The sequence below is a fragment of the Haliotis rubra genome, unplaced genomic scaffold (assembly GCF_003918875.1).
Source record: "Haliotis rubra isolate DU_JTF1 unplaced genomic scaffold, ASM391887v1 Scf459, whole genome shotgun sequence".
Lineage (NCBI taxonomy): Eukaryota > Metazoa > Mollusca > Gastropoda > Lepetellida > Haliotidae > Haliotis > Haliotis rubra.
Genome location: NW_025767145.1, coordinates 816,499 through 831,356, shown reverse-complemented (window position 1 = coordinate 831,356; position 14,858 = coordinate 816,499). Strand labels below are relative to the sequence as shown.

The window sequence follows — 14,858 nt, the reverse complement described above, 5'->3', positions numbered from 1 at the left end:
ATCACGGCGGGGCACACCAGAAACGGGCTATACATATTCTACCTATGTGGGGAATTGAACGTGATCCCTTCGGCGTGACGAGCGAACACTTTAGCCGTTGGGGTACCCCTCATGTGTTGAAACAAGCTTCAGTAATAGCTATTCCGGCATTTAAAGATAAAAAGATGCTCACACCACACGCAAGCGACTCACTGGCCAAAGCGTTCAGACGGCCAGGAAGTAGGAGGACGAAAAAATACTGTCCTACAAACCCAATAAAGTATGGAAATAAATACGCATATATCAACCAGAAACTGTCAGCAACACAAACACATTGACGTAAGGTTATTTTCGTTAATAATATCATAGCTATGACATTAAAAAAAATATCCCTTCATGCATATTCATACAGTATCTCCTCCTCCATTTCCCCATAAAATCATATAGTCGTTCCCTAAGCTTCCTGGAGTTGCAGTTAGGTAAGCTAAAAAAAAATAATATGCCCCATCTGGTAATGCAATTTATCATTTACAAAGAGTGAGTGAGTGAGTGAGTGAGTTTAGTTTTACGCCGCTTTTAGCAATATTCCAGCAATATCACGGCGGGGGACACCAGAAAATTTACAAAGAAGAGATACCCGAAAATACCAAACAAGTTAATGAAGTTCCCGTAACTAAGGAACGGTTTGACTGTGTATCGTCTACAGACTTTTAACATATTAACCTTAATTAAACTGCCAACAATGTATGAATCTCTCAACCAGTTAAAATAACAAACGATTAACAAGAAAGATCTCAATTATAATACCCTATGCTACTTGTGGATACAACGTAGTATCCAGTGTATTTTTTACACTATTGATATTTTGTCACCCGAATGAGTTAATTAGGCATCAACACCCACCACCCGACTTCCCCCTTCCTGCAAGAGAACAATAGTGCTTACCTTTAGAAATCAGATCTTATACCGAACATGAAAAGAATGTTATTGACGACGGGCTAACAACCCTACATAATTGACTTCAGATACTGTGGGGAATAGAGATAATTTGTTTAATGATCAAATTGTGCTAGTTGATAACACGATTTGTCATCGTTCTGCTTGTAGAAAATATTGATAATATTTTATGTTTATTGATTTTCACTTATTCATAACCCGTTTGAACGAATTATTTATTTATTTTCAATGTGGGAGACGCAGTCAATACACTGAAAGGTTACGAACAGAGAAGCAATTTTTTGTGCATGGGGAAAAAAAAAATTAAAATAGTTTTAGTAAGTTTCATAACGAGTCCCTAGTTATTGACAAGTTAAAAAATACAGGCACAAGCAAACGCAATGCACTAATGCATGACTGCCTTCAAGTGCATGAAACCGAACCCAAAAAGCATCTAAGGGTTAAAGTCTTCGAAAGGCATTTCGAAGTGATACACATAAAAGTGAGAAATTATGGATGTCACATTCTTTATTATGAGGAACATGATACTTCGGAGAATAGTCTTACTTCTTCATCAGGTGAATAAAGAACATGATGAAGAAGTGAGAATTAACTCCGAAACATCGGGTTCCTCATAATAAAGAAGGTGACATCTATTAGTTCTCTGTGACTTAAAATCTTAACTCACTCACTATAAATTCTCACCTTTTATCTGAGTGTTAATAGTTATAGTCCAGGAGGAGGCAGCTGAAAAATTTCAAATCGTAGCCTCCCCAGTACTGATTTTGTTTGACACTATTTTCAGTTAGTATGATGTCTTGGGCTCATGAAAAGGCCTGTAATACTCTCAGATTGTGGTATCAGGTTTTTTTTTACAGGCAATTATATGTGGTGGGGGTCTGCGAGCATTTTCGTCACATTTGGTTTGCTGCCCGACAACACCTCAAAGTTAATCATTAATAGTTTTACTACTATCAATCTGATCACTTTCATTTTGACTTCTGTGTACTGCTAAAGGATGTAGAAATTATTTGACATAATTTTGTTTTGAAAAAAATATCAAAATGGCTGCCATTATGGCCGCCATTGTGTTTTGTCGTCTTTTGCCTTCTCAGCACTTAAATCTACATAAAAATGAATACCGAATGTTTCCATTTACATCCAAAGTTGATACTTTTGATGTGTTTTGACACTTGTTTCTCCTAGAGTGATGGCTTGGGCACAAAACAAGTCATTTTGTATGGTCATAACATGGTAATTTAATGTTTTACAGTTTATTCTTTGAGACGGGTATTTTGGCAATTCTCATGGAAATGTGTGAGAGTGATTTATTTAATGGCAGTTAACATTATTTTTGTTACTAAAACAAGTTGTTTTTGTTTTCTCTTTACTTATAGAGTGACGGCATGTTATTAGGAATGTTTACATATTACCAAGAATTCAAAATGGCCGCCAAAATGGCCGCCATTGTAGTTTAACTACATATACTTAGTGGAGGACTAAATTTGTACTGAATTTGCCTTGATGATCATGAGTCCTTCTACAATTTCTTGAGAATCACCCCACCCATGTTTGATGAACTTCTTGAACGCATTGGCCCCTTTATAAATTAGATGTTCACCCTTCTTCTTCCTTGGAGGCATGGTGATGTCAATGTTTCCACCTTGAAACTGAGAACGGAGTGAGTGAGTGAGTTTAATTTTACGCACTCTGTAATATTCGAGCTATATGGCGGCAGTCTGTAAATAATCGAGTCTGGACCAGACAATCCAGGGATCAACAGCATGAACATCAATCTGTGCAATTGGGATACGATGACACGTGTCAACCCAGTCAGCGAGCCTGACAACGTTACCAGATCCTGTTAGTTGCCTCTTACGACAAGCATGGGTTATTGAAGATCAATTCTAACCGGGATCGCTACAGGTCCGATTGTGACATGATGTAACATATGAAATGAAAGAAATTGAAAAGGAGGGTTATATGCAAGCTTATGGATGTATCAAAAGTGATTAAGAGTTATCTGATAGAACAACTTGAATGCCTACAACCAAAGCTTATACGTAGTTATCTGCCATGAAGCATGGTTTTCAAACCCTTTGGGATAATGTTATGTCATCAAATATTTTAGGAGTGTGAAGCTTTGATTGACCCTATCATTGAAATTTAGCTCTATTCCTATACTGTATTAAACATTAGACACCAAATGATTTGTTTGGATTTCATATCAGTACAAATTTAGTCCTCCACTAAGTATATGTAGTTAAACTACAATGGCGGCCATTTTGGCGGCCATTTTGAATTCTTGGTAAACATTCCTAATAATATGCCGTCACTCTATAAGTAAAGAGAAAACAAAAACAACTTGTTTTAGTAACAAAAATATAATGTTAACTGCCATTAAATAAATCACTCTCACACATTTCCATTAAAAGTCGGAGAATCGCTAAAATACCCCTGTCTCAAAGAATAAGCTGTAAAACATTAAATTACCACGACATGACCAACCAAATGACTTGTTTTGTGCCCAAGCCATCACTCTAGGAGAAATAAGCGTCAAAACACATCAAAAGTATCAACTTTGGATGCAAATGGAAACATTCGGTATTCATTTTTATGTAGATTTAAGTGCTGAGAAGGCAAAAGACGACAAAACAAAACGGCGGCCATAATGGCAGCCATTTTGATATTTTTTTCAAAACAAAATTATGTCAAATAATTTCTACATCCTTTAGCAGTACACAGAAGTCAAAATGAAAGTGATCAGATTGATAGTAGTAAAACTATTAATGATTAACTTTGAGGTGTTGTCGGGCAGCAAACCAAATGTGACGAAAATGCTCGCAGACCCCCACCACATATAATGGCCTGTAACAAAAAACTGATACCACAATCTGAGAGTATTACAGGCCTTTTCATGAGCCCAAGACATCATACTAACTGAAAATAGTGTCAAACAAAATCAGTACTGGGGAGGCTACGAAATCCTATTTCTAGGCCCCTTTTGAGATTCTCCTCCTGGACTATTAGAAAATACTGTAAACGTACTTATTTTCGCGCGAAATATAATACGTTTACAGTACATCTACAATAGTAAGAAAGAATACGTAATCATGAGTTAAAGCTTTGGGTAAACGGTGGAGAGATATGAAGGCTCAGTGATATGACCGTTCAAGAACATATAGTGATCCCTGATACTATGTATAAAATCAGCAAAAATGGACATCATGAGGTCGTCTTACCTGTTCATGTGAACCTGGTCTTGTTGAGAGGCAGAACGTGAAGACTCAAGGACAGTGCGCTAGACCACATATAGCTAGTTCAATGAAGTAAATCGATGAACCATTTCCTTTGTCTCTATCACTCCAATATTCATACCAGGTGAGGTAAATCCTTGAATACTACAAGTTCATTGATCCCCTCACTATTTTACATAACTGCTTACATACGTTTTTCCTAATTGGTCATTAATACCGTGTCTCAGTGGATGTTATCAATTATATCAAACTGGTTTCAAATGCTATAGCAGCAAATCTAACGCTCCAAGACCCTTTTGCATTCCACACACTAATCACATGGACGTTTTCAGAATAACCGGCTTGTTTAGATTAGCTATTGCTACCAAGAGGACTGTGTAAATACATGTTTGGAATCATGAATAATTAGACAAAAATTGTATTCAATTCAAGTAAGCATGTTCCTCACTCACCAGTCTATACAATTTCAAGGACATTTGCATAAGCGATCTATGTTCAGTACTTGAACATGTCGATTGTGAGTTTAAGCGCTCGCATCAGATTTCAGAATAGAACAGTGATGTGAAGCAACTGCATGGTCACAGCCAAACTTTGGGATCTAGTTAATGATCTTAATGAAAAGTAAATCATACATTGTACATTCATTGTGCGGAGACAAAGATCAGAATGACATGGCATCTGTCAATTTATCTGTATACCCGTATATCTTATATGTTCTGTTCTTGTTCGATTGGTATTCAGAATATGATGGGAATGTTTTCCATCTACTTTGCCCTTCAGACACACAATATAGCTGACTTACGATAACTTCGTAATGATTCATAAAATAAATGTCAGCGTACCTGGACGCAAAATACATTGGGAAGATATATCTGTACGATGGGACAAGGGTAAACTTTTAAAGCACATGCATTAGTATCAAACATCCGCTTCTTCTGTCAGTGTCTGTATTAGCAGATGTCTTATTCACTGTTGTGTGCTTTTTCTGTCCAGTTTAACAACCGTTAATGTTTTGATAATCTTCCCAGTGATTTCGGCTTCTTTGGCAGCTTGTTTGATAGACTTCTTAGGTTTTTTATACTTTTCAACTTCTAAGTCAGATGAACCAGTAGTGAGTGATGAGCTAAAATCTTCATCCTCAATTGGATCGGATGAGATAACATCCAACTTGGAGCTCTTCACAGAGTCAGACGAATCAGCAGAATGTACTGAAACTGAATTATCATCATACTCTTCTGGATCTGATGAGACTGATGTGTCCATGTCGTTTGGCTTATCTACAGATTCAGATGAACCAGCAGTTAGTGGTGAGACTAAATCTTCATCCTCAATTGGATCTGATGAGATAACATCCAACTTGGAGCTCTTCACAGTGTCAGACGAATCAGCAGCAATTAGTTCATCTGAATTATCATCATACTCTTCTGGATCTGATGAGACTGATGTGTCCATGTCGTTTGGCTTATCTACAGATTCAGATGAACCAGCAGTTAGTGGTGAGACTAAATCTTCATCCTCAATTGGATCTGATGAGATAACATCCAACTTGGAGCTCTTCACAGTGTCAGACGAATCAGCAGCAATTAGTTCATCTGAATTATCATCATACTCTTCTGGATCTGATGAGACTGATGTGTCCATGTCGTTTGGCTTATCTACAGATTCAGATGAACCAGCAGTTAGTGGTGAGACTAAATCTTCATCCTCAATTGGATCTGATGAGATAACATCCAACTTGGAGCTCTTCACAGTGTCAGACGAATCAGCAGCAATTAGTTCATCTGAATTATCATCATACTCTTCTGGATCTGATGAGACTGATGTGTCCATGTCGTTTGGCTTATCTACAGATTCAGATGAACCAGCAGTTAGTGGTGAGACTAAACCTTTATCCTCAATTGGATCAGATGAGATAACATCCAACTTGGAGCTCTTCACAGTGTCAGACGAATCAGCAGCATTTAGTGCATCTCTATCATCATCTTCTATTGGATCTGATGAGAAAGATCTTGATCTCTCAACTTTATGTGTAGGCTGAAAACATAAACATGGAATGTTTAAATGACAGAGCCTAAACTACGACAATTCAGACAGTGGTGAATGAAAAATCATTTTGCTAAATGATTAATGCAGTTATTTAAATGATAGTACTATAATGATATATACGAGTCAAAAGACATTTCAAAATGTATAATAATAAGTTGTAAGTGAAAGAAAGGCGAAAACAGAATTCAGTTCAAACTGGTTGAATTCTGAACTATCACGTCATGGCACTGTGTGTAGTGACTGTAAGACAGAATATCTGAATCGGAGTGACACTTACCATGTATATTTTAAAACCATCACTATGCACAAAAACATAATTATCAGATGGACTAGACATCCTAGCTATAGATGCAGTTGATAAAATAACCTGTGCAAATAAGACTAGATATTTATGATCATGAAGTGAAGAAATTCACCTATTACTTTTTATAACAACAACTTATGGCAAAAGAAATGGCAAATTTTTACTCATTCTTATGAAACCTTGGCAGGATTACAGAATACCGGATACCTATCCGCCATTTCTATTTTGATTGCGCATTTATTTTTGCGCACTTCCGTTTTGTTTCCTTAGCAACGGCACGCCATAAATGAAGGCTGTGTTGAAGCAGCGTTCAATATTAAATATTAAATATTAAACAATATTAAAGCTAAAAAAGGTAATATAATGGGGTAAAGGGGGTACCCCCCTTTATTTAAAAGCCTTACCTACCTTACCTTACCAATCAAAAAACACTTACCATCAGAGTGTTCCCACACTGTAGAGTTCCTTTCCCAGCATGCATTTGAATAAAATTTGAACACACGATTACTTTTTACTCTGTTTACGTCAGTGAATGCTGTTAAAATCCCCAGTTTAGGTTTCCTAAACCGGAAGTAAGGTGAGGAATTCGATTTTAACCTTATTTTTTACCTTAAATTCGTATTTTTATTGGATCGCTCGCACTCTCTGTTTCTTCTATATATAGGAGCCTCACGCACACAACAGAATGTATATAATTAGGTATCCGGTATTCTGTAAGTGTACCGAAACCTTAACTATTGGACAGTTCAGTAAAATAAAGAACCAGAGTAAATTTACTGGCACTCACCTGTGCAGATTGGGTATCGCCTGTATATAAATACAGTTCTGATGCTCACCCCTGCAGATTGGTTATCCTCCCTACAACCTTGCACTCAAGACGCTCACCTGTGCAGACATACTTGATATCCTTTCCATATACATGCAGTAGCAACGCTCACCTGTGCACACAGACTCAATCTCCTTTCCATATACATGCAGTGAAGACACACACCGTCCTCAATATCCTTTCCTGTATGGAGTGTAGATACTCACCTGTGCAGACATGCTGCATATCCTCTCTAAATTCATGCAGTGGTACCCTCACCATATACATGCAGTAGAGACATTCACCGGGACTGAGATGCTTGGTACCCTCACTATATGCATGCAGTAGAGACACACACCTGTGCGGAGATGCTCTGTACCCTCACTATAAGCATGCAAAAGAGACACTCACCTGGGCGGAGATGCTTGGTACCTCACTATATGCATGCACTAGAGACTCTCACCTGTACGGAGATGCTCTGTACCCTCACTATATGCATGCAATAGAGACACTCACCTGTGCAAAGATGCTTGGTACCTCACTATATGCATGCAATAAAGACACTCACCTGTGCAAAGATGCTCGGTTCCCTCACTATATGCATGCAGTAGAGACACTCACCTGTGCAAAGATGCTTGGTACCTCACTATATGCATGTAAAAGAGACACTCACTTGTGCTCAGATGCTCGGTTCCCTCACTATATGCATGCAGTAGAGACTATCACCTGTGCGGAGATGCTTGGTACCCTCACTATATGCATGTAATAGAGACACTCACCTGTGCTCAGATGCTCGGTTCCCTCACTATATGCATGCAGTAGAGACTCTCACCTGTACAGAGATGCTCGGTACCCTCACTATATGCATGCAATAGAGACACTCACCTGTGCAGAGATGCTTGGTACCTCACTATATGCATGCAGCAGAAACACTCACCTGTACGGAGATGCTTGGTACCCTCACTATATGCATGCAGTAGAGACACTCACCTGTGCAGAGATGCTTGGTACCTCACTATATGCATACAGTAGAAACACTCATCTGTGCAGGGATGCTCAGTACCCTTACTATATGCATGCAGTAGAAACACTCACCTGTGCAGAGATGCTTGGTACCCTCACTATATGCATGCAGTAGAAACACTCACCTGTGCAGAGATGCTTGGTACCCTCACTATATGCATGTAAAAGAGACACTCACTTGTGCTCAGATGCTTGGTTCCCTCACTATATGCATGCAGTAGACACTCTCACCTGTACAGAGATGCTCGGTACCCTCACTATATGCATGCAATAGAGACACTCACCTGTGCAGAGATGCTTGGTACCTCACTATATGCATGCAGCAGAAACACTCACATGTACGAAGATGCTTGGTACCCTCACTATATGCATGCAGTAGAGACGCTCACCTGTGCAGAGATGCTTGGTACCTCACTATATGCATGCAGCAGAAACACTTACCTGTACGGAGATGCTTGGTACCCTCACTATATGCATGCAGTAGAGACACTCACCTGTGCAGAGATGCTTGGTACCTCACTATATGCATACAGTAGAAACACTCATCTGTGCAGGGATGCTCGGTACCCTCACTATATGCATGCAGTAGAAACACTCACCTGTGCGGAGATGCTCGGTACCCTCACTATATGCATGCAGCAGAAACACATGTGCGGAGATGCTTGGTACCCTCACTATATGCATGCAGCAGAGACACTCACCTGTGCAGAGATGCTTAGTACCCTCTTTATATGCATGCAGTAGAAACACTCACCTGTGTGGAGATGCTCAGTACCCTCACTATATGCATGCAGTAGAAACACTCACCTGTGTGGAGATGCTCATTTTACTGGTACCTCACTATATGCTTCCCTCACTATATGCATGCAGTAGAAACACTCACCAGGGCGGAGATGCTTGGTACCCTCACTTTATGCATGCAAAAGAGACACTCATCTGTGCAGAGATGCTCGGTACCCTCACCATATGCATGCATTAGAGACACTCACCTGTGCGGATATTCTTGGTTCCTTCACTGTATGCATGCAGTAGAGACACTCACCTGTGCAGAGATGCTCGGTACCCTCACTATATGCATGCAGTAGAGACACTCACCTGTGCAGAGATACTTCGTACCCTCACTATATACTAGGGCTGGGACGATTCACCGATGCATCCATGCATCACGATACATTTAAGTTTGATACAGCTATCGTATCGTGGACTGTTGTATCGATACACAACTTTTTTTCAAAACAGTATTATCTTAAACATACCGTGTCATTCTTTCAAGGTGTATGTATTGTGATACGCATCGTATCACAGGTAAAATATCGCGATATGTATCGCATAGTGTATCGTCCCAGCCCTACTATATGTTTATACATACAGTAAATTTACAAGGCTGTGCACAATTCCCTAACTGTCCTATCCTATATATGTACATGTAAATGGAAACACTCACCCATGCAGACACAGGGATGCTATCCATGATGAAAAAACAAAGACCAAAACACAATAACAATGTTGATGATGGAGACATTCTTTTTCAATCTGGAAATAAACAGAATATATGTTAATTAAATAATATTTACGGCTGCTACTACTACTGCTGCTACCACTGTTACTACTAATGCTGTTGCTGATACTACTACTACTACTACTATTCCTAACTATAACTGTAAATGCAACTACAACTACTACTACTACTACAATTCCCAACTACAACTGTTAATGCAACTACTACTACTACTACTACTACTACTACTGCTGCTGCTATTACTACTGCTACTACTACTACTTAACTATTACTACTACTACAACTAATACTACTACTTGTTTGATTGGCATTTTAGAAGATGCTATTTGGTGAACATAGACAATTTTCGGGGTTTCATCTTCTTTTTATTGTTTGGTACCTCTCAGGGCTTGTTCTGGCCCCATTATAAGGTAGAACTAAAATTCTCTATGTTAATACTACTACTACTATTCCTAACTATAACTGTTAATGCAACTACTACTACTACTACTACTACTACTACTATTCCTAACTACAACTGTTAATGCAACTACTACTACTACTACTACTACTTCTATTCCTAACTACAACTGTTAATGCAACTACTACTACTACTACTGCTACTACTGCTACCGTTTCCTTTTCCATGGCGGTTATTAAGAGGGTTAGATTTAACTTTGAACGGTATTATTCAGATCAACACTTAATACTATTGCCTTAGTTCACATGAGCTCCAGTTCATATCAGTAACAGAAATTGACACATGTGCTACATCCTCCATTGACCAAATTAGTCTCTGTGATCAGTGTCCCGATTGTGTGGGGAAAAAGCTGCAATATAACTGTGTGCTGTGGCCACAAAAAAAACCAGACTGACAACACAATATATGAGGCAGAGAAGGTTTTTTTCTGTGTCCATTCTCTACATTTGTTGCATGACATAAAACCCTGGTTTCTGCCATACTGTATGTTCCAGTATATTTTTCAGGTCATAAGTGACTAGCCCTTGCATGTGTATATTCAAGAGCATCTAGTATAAACATGCTAATCATATGGTCAGTGATCAACAGTATGAGCATCGATCTACACAATGGGGACACAATGATGTGTGTCAACCAAGTCAGCGAGCCTGACCACCCGATCCCCTTTAGTTGGCTCTTACAACAAGCATGGGTTACTGAAGATCATTTCTAACCCAATCTTCATGGGTTTGTCATTTGTATCTTTATAATATCTGGAAGATTAGTCATACCACAGATGCAATGCTGCAGATGAAACATGTTTCTCATCTAAATACCAGTACTGGTAACATGCAAATAACTCTGTGGTAGACTAAAATTTATAAAGGTAAACCAGTCTGTATAGTGAAAAAATTACCTATTTTGTGTAGAAACAGTGGGTCAGTGAAGACTTCGGTAAGAAATGATTTTACAATGACCAGACATCTAACATGTTCAAAATATGAATTTTCAATGAAAAAAGGGGTTTATTGAATTTCAAATATATTCGGATGTCAAATATATCCATCCTCGATGGAGTTTTATGCAATTATTTTCCAAACTAGTAAAAATTTTAAACCAAATTAATGTTTAAGAAACACAACAATGTACAAGTACTGAATGCTGAATAAGTGCCAGTTCTGTTCATATTTGGATATAATGTTACTAATTTATAATGCTTTCAAATAAAAATCAAGCAGGCTATATATATATCAACGGAGAGGTGTAGTTTCTTTTACCCTTCAGCTTATATGGATTTCATCAGTAGAATCAGCAAAAAGTTAGTCTGCAGAAAAATCAATGTCCTGACTTTGGATGTGATTAGGGCAGCTAACCCAAGTTATGAGTTGAATGGGAGTGACTTCCCTTTGATCATGTATGTGGCACAGAGCTGCACATTTATAATGAGTATAGTTTTAAGACATTTTAGGGATATCCCAGCAGCATCTCAGTGTGAGAGACCAGTAGTGAGGATACTAATGCTTGTATAACGTTTGTTCAAGAATACTCCAGATTATGACTTATCTATTTGGTATCAGCAGTGTAAGACAAATTATTATGAAATTACTCAAAACTAATATTATGAATCTTGAAGTGTCAACATTGCTTGTTACATTATTATGATTATTATGAAGGTTATGACTGCTCATAAAGTTAAGTAGAGTTAAATATCTTGTCCAAACTAAAAATATGCAGATCTCTGATGTGATTTTTAGGCTTTTATATATCCTCATTATGTCTGTTATATGTTATCCTCAATGGTATTTCTAAAATTTTCTAATGATTTTCAAGAATGTACAATCAGAGGTATAAATCATGGAAATTAACCATCACCGATAATTACTGCAAAGGGAACCACACCAAGATAGAACCACTCGAAAGTTTGCACACATTACACTTTTTTATGGATTAGTGACTTCTAAATTCCTTTTAACAATGTTTCAGAGCCACTATAACTTCTTGCCCCATCATCATCTATTATTTGTCATAGACAAAAGTGTCATATAAGTAATTTTTGAATGAAAATTGATGCTTATTATGTACATATCACAGTGGGTGGATGCATTCATAAATGTTATTGCAAGATGAATATATCTTCTAAGGTAGAATTCAGTTATAATTATATCCCAGCTTGATCCATATTAAAATATTTAATAAAGTTTTCTTTTGTTTCTTTTGGACGTTGATCACTGTTGTGTCTGATTTCTCAAAATGAAGCATGTCAATGGATGTGCACCAAAATAACACATTATCATCATCATCAAAATATTAATATATCTCACTCTGTTCACAAAAAAATGTTTTAATGAACTAAATAATGACCCTCCCCTAATGCGTATCATATGTTTGATAACCACACCCATGCGGTGTGTTTGGAACGATCCTCCCCAAAAGCACTTGATGTTTACTTATAAAAAGTGCATTTAAACATGATCCTAAAAAAAGTGCATTACTTGTTTATAGAGCCTGTCATATCTTCTGGTGACTCCCCGACATACACCCCACACAATAGTAAATAATATATTTAATAGGTTAATAATTGAGTTCATTGACTGTTTATAAATGTGAAATCCTGTGTATTTGACAGTGAAAGGATGGTGCACGGTAATGTATTGCGGTAATGCATCGTGTGCCACCACCAAGCTAGTGATGGACAATCGCTTTGTGAAATACTGCCCTTGGTGTTCGATTTCATGTGGAAGGAAAAACCAGAAAACATACTCTCCGTCTCCGACTTGCTTACTACCAAAAATTGGGAAAAAACGTAGGAACTGGTTGTCTACCTTTACCAGGCTGACAACATTACTGAACCACCTAAAGCTACAGGTAATTAGCGATTGAATGCACGCAAAAGAATATGGTTAAAATTTCATTGAAATGAAAAGAGGTTCTGGCCAGACGCCGATACCGACGTGACAGGAGTGGTGAAACTATTGCTTTCTTGACAGGTATGATGTTTTCATACAAATTTAATGTTTTACGTCACCACTGTAGCTTGGACACAAAATACGAGGTATTTATCCGGATTAACATACCTTTGTTATTGGAATAGCAATGTTCAGAGTTTGACATGAATCTGATCACCGACGCCTTCGAGAACAACTGGAATACACATAAATCTGTGACGTAAGAGACACATTGTGTGACGTCATTGCTTTTGTGATGAGGCAGGAGAGGAATGGGTCGATCTTTCAAGTATACGAATTTTCGGGGTTTTGTTTGTTTAACGTCTGACTCAGCAACTTTCAAGCTGTATGGCGGCGGTCCGTAAATAATCGAGTATGGACTAGACAATAAAGTGATTGACATCGATCACGAACATCGATCTACGCATTTGGGATACGATGACATATGTGTCAACCAAGTGAGCACTTGATCCCATTATACACGCCTTTGAGGACAAGCATGGGTTGCTGAAGACCAGTTCTAACCCGGATCTTCATGGGATTGATGTCAACGAAATAATAATCATAATGTCAATAGATTAATGACAATCAGATGGGTAGAATATGTTTCCATTGACTACTATGAGGATTGGGTTGTAATAAATTTAAGATATGAGGGCCCGGTTGTTCAAAACTCGGTTATCTTTTAACCAGCCGTTAAGTACATTTAACTGACTGTTACCTAATAACAGAGGGTTATCTTGTTGTTCAAAACTCTGTTAACTTTTAACAGGCTGTTAACGTAACGTTAAGTTAACACACCTAAGGACCTCCGCTAACTTTTTAACAGTGTGGTTAACTCGCAAATGGCGTTCATGGCTAACGCTGCTTTCATGAGGCCAGTTCAGCAAAGAAAGGATAAGGTGTATCGTGGACTTGACTTCGATATTGGAAATTATTCTGACGAAGAGTTACATACGAAACTGTATCTAAGCACATCATAGGAACTAAAATACATGTTGTACAAGTACATGATGCCTACGTTTCATCTTTTAACACTTGTGTAAAGGTTTATATATGCTTTACTACACTAAATGTGTGAATTTCTTCAGTAAATATTATTCAAGCAAACACTTTCAAAGAATCAAACACGTACACCCTATACCCACGAATGACATGATATTGAACAAGACTAAATGTAGATAATTAAATTAGTTTCATGAAAAAACATCCGAATGATTACATTATGATACTGAAAGTGTAATCGGCGGGATATGGTGATTGTGTATACTCTTATTCTACCGACCTTCACCTGAGAGAAATTGCCAAATATGTACAACAATGTTGACGTATGACATCACTACCGTTGATATTTCTTAAAAAATGGCGGCTGACATGGGTTTTGCGAGGACCCTTCCCTTGATTCAGGCATCGTTTGTACATAAATATGAGATGTAAGTAATCAGAATGATTCTGACTATCTGTGTATTGTTACATGTTTTTATCGTTTTCATTTTAAGAAAGAGAAGAAGCGGCAAGAAATGCCGATTATTACCGTTGTCGTTCTGCGTGATTTTGCGTCAGTCATGACGTCACGCTGCACAGAAACTTAATTGACAGTTTCGT

General features: G+C 37.9%; 1 protein-coding gene across 1 annotated transcript; it reads right to left on the bottom strand.

Annotated features, from left to right (window-relative positions):
* Positions 1-4,113: 4,113 nt before the first annotated feature.
* Positions 4,114-13,447, bottom strand: LOC124290173 (dentin sialophosphoprotein-like). The gene is made up of 3 exons (XM_046726868.1): positions 13,383-13,447; positions 9,795-9,883; positions 4,114-6,206 (listed from the first exon to the last, which is right to left on the bottom strand). The coding sequence occupies exons 2-3, from the start codon at positions 9,870-9,872 to the stop codon at positions 5,139-5,141; spliced, it is 1,146 nt and encodes a 381-aa protein (XP_046582824.1). The 5' UTR covers positions 9,873-9,883; positions 13,383-13,447; the 3' UTR covers positions 4,114-5,138.
* Positions 13,448-14,858: the final 1,411 nt, after the last annotated feature.

Excerpts from the sequence above, each read along its gene's own strand:
- LOC124290173 (XM_046726868.1), bottom strand. The coding sequence starts at position 9,872 with ATGTCTCCATCATCAACATTGTTATTGTGTTTTGGTCTTTGTTTTTTC. Across the intron at positions 6,207-9,794 it reads GCATCCCTGTGTCTGCATGG|CCTACACATAAAGTTGAGAG; the intron begins GTGAGTGTTTCC and ends TTATGTTTTCAG.